Source organism: Pelophylax lessonae (assembly GCF_965119305.1).
Source record: "Pelophylax lessonae genome assembly, chromosome: 4".
NCBI classification, from domain to species: Eukaryota; Metazoa; Chordata; class Amphibia; order Anura; family Ranidae; genus Pelophylax; species Pelophylax lessonae.
In genome coordinates, this window is record NC_138771.1 from 375183596 (window position 1) to 375196365 (window position 12770).

At 42.7% G+C, this 12770-nt stretch overlaps 1 protein-coding gene across 1 annotated transcript in view; it reads left to right on the plus strand.

Annotated features, from left to right (window-relative positions):
- Positions 1-12770, plus strand: part of RARS1 (arginyl-tRNA synthetase 1) — a 233797-nt gene that overhangs the window by 12800 nt on the left and 208227 nt on the right. The window contains exon 2 of the mRNA XM_082252882.1: positions 10123-10257. Within this exon, the coding sequence (XP_082109008.1) occupies positions 10123-10257 (135 nt within the window). The remainder of the gene's footprint in view (positions 1-10122; positions 10258-12770) is intronic.

Below are 12770 nucleotides of genomic sequence, written 5' to 3' on the forward strand. Positions count from 1 at the left end.
CACTCCACTCGAGCGCTCAGTACTTCCTGGGCCTTTCGCCATCAGGCGTCAGTGGTCCAGGTATGTAAGGCGGCCACCTGGTCGTCGGTACATACCTTTACAAAATTCTATAAAATTGATGTGACGGCATCGGCGGATGCCTCATTTGGCCGCAAGGTTTTGCAGGCCGCAATTTGAGGAGACCGGTGGTCTACCTCGAGGGTTTTTTTCTGTTTGAAAAAAAAAAAAAAAAAATTTTTTTTTTCTCTTTTTTGTTGAGTCTCATCATTAAGGATGAGCATTGTAAACTTCTAGTTGGCACCGGTTGGGCCTTCTAGATTGGGATTTGATTTCATTTTCCCACCCCTCAGTTGTGATACTGCTCTGGGACGTCCCGAAGGTGGTGTATCACCGAGGACTACGTCTGTCAATGAGCGCTAGAGAAAAATGGATTTTTGTAAGATCTTACCGTAAAATCCTTTTCTCTTAGCTCATTGACAGACGTAGTCCCCGCCCCTCTGTTTTTTGAGTTGGGTTGGGTTAAATCTCTAAAGACTGCTTTTTCACATAACTGATTTGCTGAGGCAGAGAGAGAGAGGATATACCCTCTGGGACTGCCCCTAGGGTGTGGCCAGAGCTTTTTAATTTCCTGTCTAGTCCTGCTCCTGTGGAGGCAACATAACCCGAAGGTGGTGTATCACCGAGGACTACGTCTGTCAATGAGCTAAGAGAAAAGGATTTTACGGTAAGATCTTACAAAAATCCATTTTTGATTGGTTTGCGCAAAAGTTATTGCATTTACTAACTAAGGGAAAGATTTTTGTCATTTTTATTGTTTTTTTTATTTTTTTGCGGGACTGCGACATTGCGGCGGACAGATCGGACCCTTGACTGACATTTTTGACACTTTTGGGGGTACCAGTGACATTACTACAGTAATCAGTGCTATACATATGCACTGTTACTGTAAAAATGACACTGGCAGGGAAGGGGTTAACTTTATTGGAGAAGGAGGGGTTAAGTGTGTCCCTAGGGGCGTGCTTCTAACTGTGATTGGATGTGGCTTTTCATGTAACAGCAGAGATCTACGGTCCTACATAGCAGGACCGTATGATCTCTGCTGTTACAAAGGGAGAAAGACAGGTGGCTTTGTTTACATTAGCCGCCTGCCTTTCTCCCAGTGTAACCGACGATCGCGTGGGGGGGGGTCCGTGAGCGAGCGGGAGCGTGCCTCTGGCGGCGCGCGTTCGCTCCCTAGAGCCTCACAGGCTAGTGACGTAGGACTACATCACTGCCTGTGAGGGGCTGACTGCCGCCGTATATAGTCGTGTGGCAGTCGGCAAGTGGTTAATGAATTTTAAAAAAAACGAAACGGTAAAGTTAGCCCAATTTTTTTGTATAATGTGAAAAATGGTTACGCCGAGAATCATGATCTTTATTCTAAGGAAAAAAAATTGCGATTCTCATTTTATCCAGAATCGTGCAGCTCTATAATATACTTAAATAAAAGCGCAAATGGCCACTATACCTTTAGTCATTTATTCAACAAATATATCCATAGATGTAATGGTGTACTGTTTACTTACATTTTCCACCCTTGGCTTGAGAAGCTGGTATTGCCCTCCTTTAGCAAAAATGACTTGATTGGCATATTGAACAACTTTCCACCACTCTGACATCAACTTTGTGAAATGTTTTACCACTTCTGTATGCATAATTCCTTGAGTTTCAAAATGTTTGTGGGTTCCTTACATGGTCTGCCAGCTTTAAATACACCCCCCCCCTCCCCCCAACAATATTTTAATTGTATTCAAATCCGGGATTTATATAAGCCAACCCATAAATGCCGTTTATGTCACACAAAAAAATAAATAAATGTTACACTGAGTAAAACGGTACCTAACATCTCACTCTTTAAAATAGTGTACGCCCGTGGAATGGCAACAAACTACAGTACAGTACATTAAATTATCCAATAGGTGGCACTTTAAAAGCCTTTACAGATGGAGACTGAGATATAAGATTAAAAGACATAATGGAGAAGGGAAAAATACATACTCTATCTGAGCTTAAAATAAAGAAAATCAATTGGAACTTGGACGAGTGGAGGTATCGTCAAGTTAGACATTTTGTAGCATCCCTCCCCCAACCAATAAGAGGAATAAATGATCTCAACTCATTCGAACAAATATGCACATCCGAAAAAAATAAGAATAACATCTCATATATACAAAATTCTGAATAGGGTTGAGCAGCAGGTGGGCTCCCCAATGTTGGAGAAATGGGAGAGCGAACTAGGGGCTCAAAGGGTGGGACTCCAGTGGGACAAATGCATTAGGTTGGCCCATAAATCCGCAAATTGCTCTCCAGATGGTATAAAACCCCAGGTAAAGTGGGGAGATACCATCTGGAGACTTCAAAACTCTGCTAGAGAGGTTGTCAGGAAATGGGAACAATGGCACACATTTGGTGGGATTGCCCAAAAATAAAGATATATTGGAAGGAGGTTCTTTCATTAATTAAAAGAATTACCAATATAGAAGTTAAAGAAGATCCATGGATGTCTTTTCCACGGGACGACAATGTCGCTTAAACTTTATAAAAAAAACCTTAATCCCCCACCTGCTTAACTCAGCGAAAAGCTTAATTCCACTAAATTGGAAGAAAACAGAAGCTCCTTCATATAAAGATTGGATATTACGGGTGGAGAAAATAAGAAACTAGAACTATTTAGACCCTGGGGTGAACAGGATCAAGAGTATGAAAACAGAGTAGAGATTTGGGAGGTATGGCAAGACTATAAAAAGGAGAATTAAGGGCTTATTAATTGTCTTCCGAAAGAGGGAGGAGAGGTGGGGAGGGGAAAAATTAAGATTGGTATATGCACATAGCTATATCCCCCCAATTAAGGGCGGGATGGTATTAATGTATTAATAAATTTTGTATGTTGAAAATCTTTAATAAAAAAAAAGCCTTTACAGATTATCAGTGTAGATAAATCTCACTTCTGATGATCACCATTACCTTGTGCAGGCGCGTTGGCATTTGCACATGAACATGAGTTGACGGGATGCTTTAAAATGTTTTGATTTTGTTTTACTTTTATTATTTACATTCTTGAGAAGGGTAACAAAGCTAATCAGGAGGCTGTAGAACCTCGTATACGAGTCCCCGTTCACATTTGTGCGATGCGGGAAGGCTGAGAATATACAGCGTGTTCCCGCATCGCATCCGCACCCCTGGCAGTTCACACTGCCATATGCGATACGCAGGGGGTGTCAATTAAAAGTTTGACACCCCCAGTTGATATCGCATATCGCAGTAAGATCTGCAAGTTCGCACAGAATCGGATCACACTAGTGTGAACCACCATACAATCCGATTCTGCTGCGGATTAAAAAAAGGGTCCTGTGCGTGTTTAGTGCGATTGCAGTGCGAATTCAGCTATACAAACGGTATGGCTGAATTTGCACCGCACAGACATCGCATGTAATTTTAGGAGCAGTGCACCTTCCGAATAACACGCGATCTCTGTGATCGCACGAATGTGAACTGGCACTTAGACAACTTCAAACAATACACTTATTTTTCCTGGAAAAGAGGCTCTTATGGGCTCTTTCACACGGTCCGCCTCCGTAGGCGGATCCGTGCTGCTCAGCGGGGATCGATCCGCGATCCCCGCTGAGCCGGCGGATGACAGCTCCGTCTCCGCTTGCAGTGCGGAGAGGGAGGTGTCACAGCCCCCGCTGCTCTCTATGGGGAATCGCCTGTCAGCTCTCATCCGATCCGATCCCCAGGACGGATGGAAAATAGGGTTTCCATCCGTCCGGATTTCACGGACAGGATCGGATGCGGATGGCAGCGGGTGTTAGCGGACATGTCACCGCTGACATCCGCTGCTCCATAGGGCTGAATGGGGCATCCGATCAGATCCGCCTAAAAACTGACAGGCGGATCTGATCGGAACGCCCGTGTGAAAGAGCCCTAAGAGGGCATATAATCACAATATACACATTTGTGAATGGTAACTGTAGCATTGGGAGAAAACTATTTTGCCTAAGGTCTCTAAAGAAGACACCCAGCCAAAGTTGGTTTCCATAGTTAATGGTGTCAACTAGGGATGCACCGAAACCGATGGTATTAGTATTATGAAGCATGAAGGGGTTAATGTATTGCCACTGCTGGTCACTGATGCATTAGTGACCGACCAGTGGAAGTTAATTAACCCCTTTGTGCTGCATTAGTGTAACCAGTATCAGTGTTAATTAACACTGGTTGCACTAATGCAGCACAAAGAGGTTAATTAACTGCCACTTGTCGGTCACTAATGCATCAGTGACCAGCAGTGACAATACATTAACCCCCTCATGCTGCATAATACTAATACCATTGGTAAGCTGCCTCAGCTCCCCCCCCCCCCCCACTGCCTCAGCGCCCCCCTCGGCAGTACACCCTCCCCCCCTCTGCCTCAGCGTCCCTCCCTATCCCAACGATTCAATCTCCTTACTCTCACTCTGCTGAGTGCTCCTCCGGTGTCCTTCATTCAAAAGTCCCGCCTCTGGCCGGCCGCCCGCCTCCCGGTGATGTCACTACTTTTACGATCTGTGCATGAATGAAGTGACACACCGGGCGGGAGGGCGGGGGGAGTGGCCGCTAATAACTGTAACTATGTGAGCACTTCACTTCCCTGTCAGAGGAGATACCCGCATGACGGGGAAGTGAAGTTACATCTATTAGCGGCCGCTCGCTCGCCCTCCCGCCCGGTGTGTCAGTTCATTCATACACAGATCATAGTAGTAGGGACATCATTGAGAGGCGGGCGGCCGGCCAGAGGCGGGACTTTTTAAACCTGCGCTGCGCCCTCCTCCTTTCTCACGGCGGCCATTCATTTCGGCATTTTTAACCCATTTTCGGCTGAAATGGGATAGGCCCATTTTCGGCCGATAATTTCGGTGCATCCCTAGTATGTGTGCTGCACTGTGTATACTGACATGTATGAAGGGTGTACTGAGCTGTATGTGTGCTGCACTGTGTTTACTGACATGTATGGAGGGTAGGAATGGGCTCGGGCGTGTTCAGGATCCCGCCGACACCGAGACAGGCAGTGAGACAGATCCTGATCCGCAGCTGCACAGATCAGGAAATGTCTCACTGCCTGTGATTAGCCGTGTGCAGTGTCGGCTTCCTGGCTGAATTGGGCAGGTGGGATCCCAAACACGCTCAAACCCATCTCTAATGGATGGTTACTGAGCTATGTGTGTGCTACACTGTGTATACTGACATGTATGGAGGGTGTACTGAAATGTAGGTGTGCTGCACTGTGTATACCGACCTGCGTTGAGGGTGTAGTGAGCTGTATGTGTGCTGCACTGTATTTCCTGATGGGTAAACAAATAATGCATTCTGTATGCAGGCAAATTAATCGGCTGACCAACTAATCGATTATGAAACTAGTTGACAACTATTTTCATAATCGATTAGTTGTTTCAGCCCTATATATATTTATGCGCACACAATATATAATGACACACTAATATATATTCCTGTGCTTAGGATGTGTAATAAGTGCCGGTTCACACTATAGCGTGTGCGGCGATCGCATGTAATATCGGAACGCACTGCTCCTTCATTACATGCGATCGAATGTGCAGTGGGAATTCAGCCATACACTTTGTATGGCTAAATTCGCACTACACCCGCGCAAAAGTCGCACATGACCCTTTTTTTCAGCCGCCTCAGGATCGGATCGCACTGCGATATGCGATCAAACTGGGGGTGTCGTTAACATTTAATTGACCCCCCTGCGTATCGCATATGGCAGTGTGAACTGCCAGATGTGCGTTTGCGATGCGAGAACAGGCTGCGAATTCGCAGCCTTCCCGCATCGCACAAGTGTGACCCGGCACTAAATCAAAATTGTGTAAATAAATTAAACAAAATATAGTAAATATATATATATATTGCAAATAGGGTTGCTTCTCTGAAAGGTTTTGTGCCTTTAAGTCAGGAAACATTTAAAGATTACTACTGGATACCCAATCCTGGTGCTAATCTCATATAAATAAATACCAAATGCATAAACACAATAGGTTAGGTTATCAAATGCATCAAATTTCCAAATAAATGTCCATCTTTATCAGTCTTCTTAGTTGTGTAATTCAACTTCCATTGTGAGAAAAAGTGCCAGTGCTGTAAACATAAGTTCAGTGCAGTCCTTGCTCCCCTCCGGTGTGCCCATCACTCACCAGCTACTATGGACCCTCATGACAGGAGTAATTTGTGCTTGTGTGAATATCTAGGATTGCTGGGCTTTGTAGGCCTTCTTTGTAGGCAATGGGATGCTCATACAGTATGTCACAAAAGTGAGTACACCCCTCACATTTATGTAAATATTTTATTATATCTTTTCATGTGACAACACTGAAGAAATTACACTTTGCTACAATGTAAAGTAGTGAGTGTACAGCTTGTATAAGACCCCGTTCAGACAGGGGCGACGCGACTTGCTGGGGTGACCTTGGCGCGACATGCACGGACTTCATATCATTGAAGTCAATGCAAGTCGCCTCCAGGTCGCCCCAAAGTAGTACAGGACCCTTTTTCTAAGTCGGAGCGACTTGTGTCGCTCCTATTAGAACGGGTCCTGTACTATTCAATGGCGAGCGACCCACCGCGACTTGTCAGGCGACCAAGTCGCGCTATTGTGAATGGGGACTAACAGTAAGAGCCCATTCACATTGAGGCGACACGACTTCGGGGGGCGACCTGTAGAAACTTCACATAATGGAAGTCTATGCAAGTCGCTCCGAGGTCGCCCCAAAGTAGTACAGGACCCTTTTTCTAAGTCGGAGCGACTTGTGTCGCTCCTATTAGAACGGGTCCTGTACTACTCAATGGACCGCGACATACCGCGACTTGTTAGGCTGATAAGTCGCCTAATGTGAATGGGCTCTAAATTAGCTGTCCCCTCAAAAAAACTCAACACATAGCCATTAATGTCTAAACCACTGCCAACAAAAGTGAGTACACCCCTAAGTGGAAATGTCTAAATTGGGTTCAAAGTGTCAATTTTTTGTGTGGCCACTATTATTTTCTAGCACTGCCTTAACCCTCTTGGGCATGGAGTTCACCAGAGCTTCACAGGTTGCCACTGGAGTCCTTCCAATCCTCCATGACGACATCATAGAGCTTACTTACAGTGGCTGCTAGTGTACAGCAAGGATACACATGATTTTATATGATTATTTAAAATACTTTAATACAATATTTTAGATATTTATAATTTTATCCCTAAATACGGTCATATTTATCCATAAGCGCCGGGCGGGTGGTTGGGGTCTTTCAGCTTCAGACACCTTTTTTAGACATCATAGAGCTGGTGGATGCTAGAGACCTTGTGCTCCTTCACCTTCCATTTGAGGATGCCCCACAGATGCTCAATAGGGTTTAGGTCTGGAGACCCAAGTCTGGAGTCCACCTTTCCCCTCAGCTCCTTTAGCAAGGCAGTGGTCATCTTGGCGGTGTGTTTGGGGTCGTTATCATGTTGGAATACTGCCCTGCGGCTCAATCTCCGAAGGGAGGGGATCATGCTCTGCTTCAGTATGTCACAGTACATGTTGGCATTCATGGTTCCCTCAATGAACTGTAGCTCCCCAGTGCCGGCAGCACTCATGCAGCCCCAGACCATGACACTCCCACCACCATGCTTGACTGTAGGCAAGACACACTTGTCTTTGTACTCCTCACCTGGTTGCCGCCACACACGCTTGACACCATCTGAACCAAATAAGTTTATCTTGGTCTCATCAGACCACAGGACATGGCTCCAGTAATCCATGTCCTTAGTCAGCTTGTCTTCAGCAAACTGTTTGCAGGTTTTCTTGTGCATCATCTTTAGAAGAGGCTTCCGTTTGGGACGACAGCCATGCAGACCAATTTGATTCAGTGTGTGGCGTATGGTCTGAGCACTGACAGGCTTACCCCCCACCCCCTTAACCTCTGCAGCAATGCTGGCAGCACTCGTATGTCTATTTCCCAAAGACAACCTCTGGATATGACATTGAGCATGTGCACTCAACTTCTTTGGTCGACCATGGCGAGGCTTGTTCTGAGTGGAACCTGTCCGGTTAAACCGCTGTATAGTCTTGGCCACTGTGCTGCGGCTCAGTTTCAGGGTCTTGGCAGTCTTTTTGTAGCCTAGTCCATCTTTATGTAGAGCAACAATTTTTTTTTTTTTTTCAGATCCTCAGAGAGTTCTTTGCCATGAGGTGCCATGTTGAACTTCCAGTGACCAGTATGAGAGAGTGAGAGGGATAACACCAAATTTACCACACCTGCTCCCCCATTCACACCCGAGACCTTATAACACTAACGAGTCACATGACGCCAGGATGGCAAGATGGCTAATTGGGCCCAATTTGGACTTGTTCACTTATGGGGTATACTCACTTTTGTTGCCAGCGGTTTAGACATTAATGGTTGTGTGTGGAGTAATTTTGAGGGGACAGCAAATTTACACTGTACACCCACAAAATCAATAGTGTAAAATATCCAGTCACATTGTACAAAAGTAAACTGCGACATGCGTCTCACCGGCCAGAAATGAAGTCACCACCCACGGTCAACTGATGCATTTTGTCCCTCCCACGGAGTGTTATCAAAGGTTATTCCTGGGTGGTGTATAAGCTTATATTGTGCTACTCCTCCATCCTACACCTGATTCCTATTGCTATTGATATCCTCATTTCCTATATAATGACGTAATATCCTCTTCCTGTTCTCGTCTTTCCTGGGTGTACCAAACTTCACCTCCTGTGCAATCCTCATCTTAGTACACCCAAGACACATTCTAGTGTTTATTATTGCGCTGTATTAAATCTCTGACTATAGTTTATATAACTATATATATATATATATATATATATATATATATATATATATATATATATATATAACTTTAGTCAGAGATTTGTTAATAAACACTAGAAGGTGTCTTGTGTGTACTAAGATGGAAGATTGCACAGGATGTGAATCTTGCTACACCCAGGTAAGACGAGAACAGGAAGAGGATATTACTTCTTCATATAGGAAATGAGATTATGAAGCGTAATAAGAATCAGGTGTGGGAGGGAGGAGTTACACAATATAAGCTTACTGTATACACTACACCACCCATAGATAACCTTTGATAACGCCCTGTGGGAGGAACGAAAGGCCCTGTGGGAGGAACGAAACGCGTCAGTGACCGATGGTGACGTCATTTCAGGCCGGTGAGACGCATGTCATGGTTTACTTCCAGTTTTATGCTTGAAAATTTTTGTACAATATAAGTGAATATTTTATACTTTTAATTTTAAAAATAAACGGAATTAAGCTATATTCCCTTGTTTCTGCGATTCATTAACCATATATGAGCATTCCATTGCCCACAAACAAGGACCCACAAAGAAGGACTACAAAGCCCAGCAATCCAAGATGTTCACACAAGTGGGAATGACTCCTGTCATGGGGATCCATAGTAGCTGGTGAGTGAGTGGGCATACAGGAGGGGAGCACGGACTGCACTGAACTTCTATTTATAGCACTTGGCTCTTTCTTTTTACTATGGAAGTTTAATTACACAACTAAGAAGATTGATAAAGATGGACATTTAAAACTAATTTTGAGTGCAAGATGGTTCGTTATTTATTTTTGCTTTGCTCCCCAAAACTTTTTTTAAGAAACATTTCTTTTGCTAACTCTTTATTCTGCATTTATATTTATTTTCTTCACTAAATTACCATTCTTCTTACGTTTAGGTTTATTCATTTAGGGCCCTTTGTATAGATATGTATTCATTTTAGAAACAAGTACTTTTCCACGTGCCCCCGTCATTATTGATTTTCTTCAGAAGTGGTTAAATAAAGGCTTTTGCAGACTTGTTTTCCCAACACAAATATGGTCCTTTAACAATTTTACTTGCAAAATCGAGAATAGGATTCCAGTTTTGCTCTTTGTTACAACATTTATAAAGGTGCTGAAGCAGGGAACATGTCATTTATTTTTCTTTTCCCTATTATCCTATTTTTCCTATTATGTTCATTTTGACGTAGTGTATTACATTTTATCTCTTCACTGTTTACATTTTGTGTCCTAATTTACTAGGAAACCGAGATCAAGTCTCTGACTGCTGAGATAGAGCTGCTCAGAAACTTTGCATTTGTGGGAAACTCTCCTAACTTAGAGGCCTTGAGGGAAGAAAACGCCAAGCTGAAGTACCGTTTGAACATTCTGCGCAAGGTATGTTGATATTTATTTTTCTACTTTTTTTAGGGAGGGTTTTTGGAACCGGTTTACTTGATGTACAGCTGAGTATATATCGATTCTATTTTCTTTTTCATATAAGTAACATTGTTACAAATATTTATTCACAAGACATGTAATTACAATATATGATCAAAAATGAAAATGACACAAAGAAACAACTCTACAGAAAATACTAACTTCAAACAATTAATGCAATGTGATGTTTAGCTCAATAATGAAAGTAAACTGAAACAAAGTGAAAGCAAAACGAAAGTAAGATTACCATTTCTCCAGGTATAGCATAAACCATAGGTATGTCTTCTATATAAACAGACCACAATTGTCTGCGAATCGCATAGCCGAAAGTCACTTAACTGCAGATAAAGTGAGAATAAGCCACGCAAAACGGAAGACATAAAATTGCAAATAATGCACTAAATCTGATATTAATAAAAATGTATAAAAACAAAAATCAGCTTTTTAGAGAAAAATCTACTATGGTTTATACGGCTGGGATTGTAATCTTATTACCCTTAAATATGCAATATAAAACATATAAGGAAGGAAATAAACAATATTGAATAAAATCAAATAACACAGCAAAGTTATATTTACCAAACTTAAGATGGCTGCTAGCTTCAAATGGTCGTTACCAGAGTCTTAAGATGGATGCCAGTGAGGGAGGAGTTTCGTTTGGCGTCCCTCAAAGTTTCAGATGAATGATGGAGCAAGATGGAGTATGTCTGGATGAGTATATCGAGGGATGTAGTAGTGTGTGTGATGTATGTATATTGTATGTTGGGCAAATGTAATGTGTCTCATCTGGGTTGTTCCTTTTATATGGTATGAACAAATGGCTATTAAAATTACCATAAGTTAAACCCAGAGGGATGAAACATTATCCCCATTGGTTGGGATATTCTATACCTTAACTGGTGAGGTCAGAGTCACACCTCTTTTGATAATTAACCCAATGTTTTGTATAATAAAATTCAAGGATGATTTCTCTATGTTCAAGAGTAACTATAAAACACAACATAAAACTTTGTCCATACTCCCAGTACATACATAAATGTCCATCTAATCTCCATCATTCACCCTGGCAAGTAATGCCATTTCAATAATTATATTTTTAATACAATATAATATTCCTATATTGGAAATATCTAAATTATCCCAATACTGCATTTGGTATTATCTCCACAGATGGCAGTATTATACCGTTCATTAGATTTTGTGTTTAGGAACAATTATAACATATTGTTATCTGATGACCTTATTGACCTCTTGCTAGTGAAAGTCCATTAATTATTTGAATTCTGACATAACTGTCAGACATTTAGTCTAGGATTGGAAAATTTACGATACCTTGAACACTTAAACACAAACTTCTCTGAAATGAGGTAATTAGTGACAATATACACATGTTCTTACACTTAAAAGAAATGTAAGTAAGATTACTACTGTAAGAATATCAACCCAAAATGTGATCTAACATTCCTAAATATATATGTATATGCCTTACATAATATAATGACATAATTATGGCTATTATCTTCTCACGCATAATAATGTATCTTTAAAAACATATATAGTTCATTTTAAATGTCTGCTAGAGTATACTGGGGTATTGTCCATTGTTAAATAATTACAGACAGACTGGCATTACCATTATGTCTTATCTGAAGAGGTGTCTATGTAAATCTTATTTACGATCTTAGAAGAAATACAAAGACCTCTGTTGAAATTCTACTTTCTCTTGTAAGAGACATTTTGCAAATGAACATATGAACTTTCATTCACCTTGAACAAAATGGACGCTGCACTGTTCAGAATCTTATATGCATAAGATGAAATATACATGGCTTTTTAAATCCATTTTTATTCTATTAGTTAATTACCCCCAATAATCCCGACAGGGGTCCCCTCCTCTCCTACCCCCAGTTACCCTTATGGCAGCTTACTGGGTCCTGTAAGTTTAAAGCTTGCTGACTGGCGTGCATCATGCTTCAGCTACTTCTGGGAGTTTCTGGGCCCCGTTGCCCTGGTGATGCTATGCAGTCACCTGTCTGGCTGCTGCTCAAGGGTTCCCTGGGCTGGGGAGGGGGGCTAGTGCTGCTGCTATGGGGTGTAAGGGTCTCTACTTGCCTTTGGGTCCAGTAAGGGTTCTCTTGGCCACCACATAGATCTATTTGGCCTGTGGTCATTATCCCGAAACCCCAGCCGCCATTTTCCCTGTTTTTTGGGAGACATTTTACACTGGGCATGCTTGGCAGCCCTTTTCCCTGAGCCCAAAGTGCCTGCATGGGCTGGGAGAGCTGCTGGGGGCAGTCCTAAGCGACCATTTTCATGTAGCCTGCGGGGGTGACCTCTCCTTCAGTTCTGAAAGTCAGATGGTGCAGGGGCGGTCCCTGGAACCTAGTGGCGCAGTCCTGAGCAATTCACAGCAGTAGAGGCACGTGGCAGACTCGTGGTAGCCTCTGGTGGTCTGGTGAATCCTCCCTGGG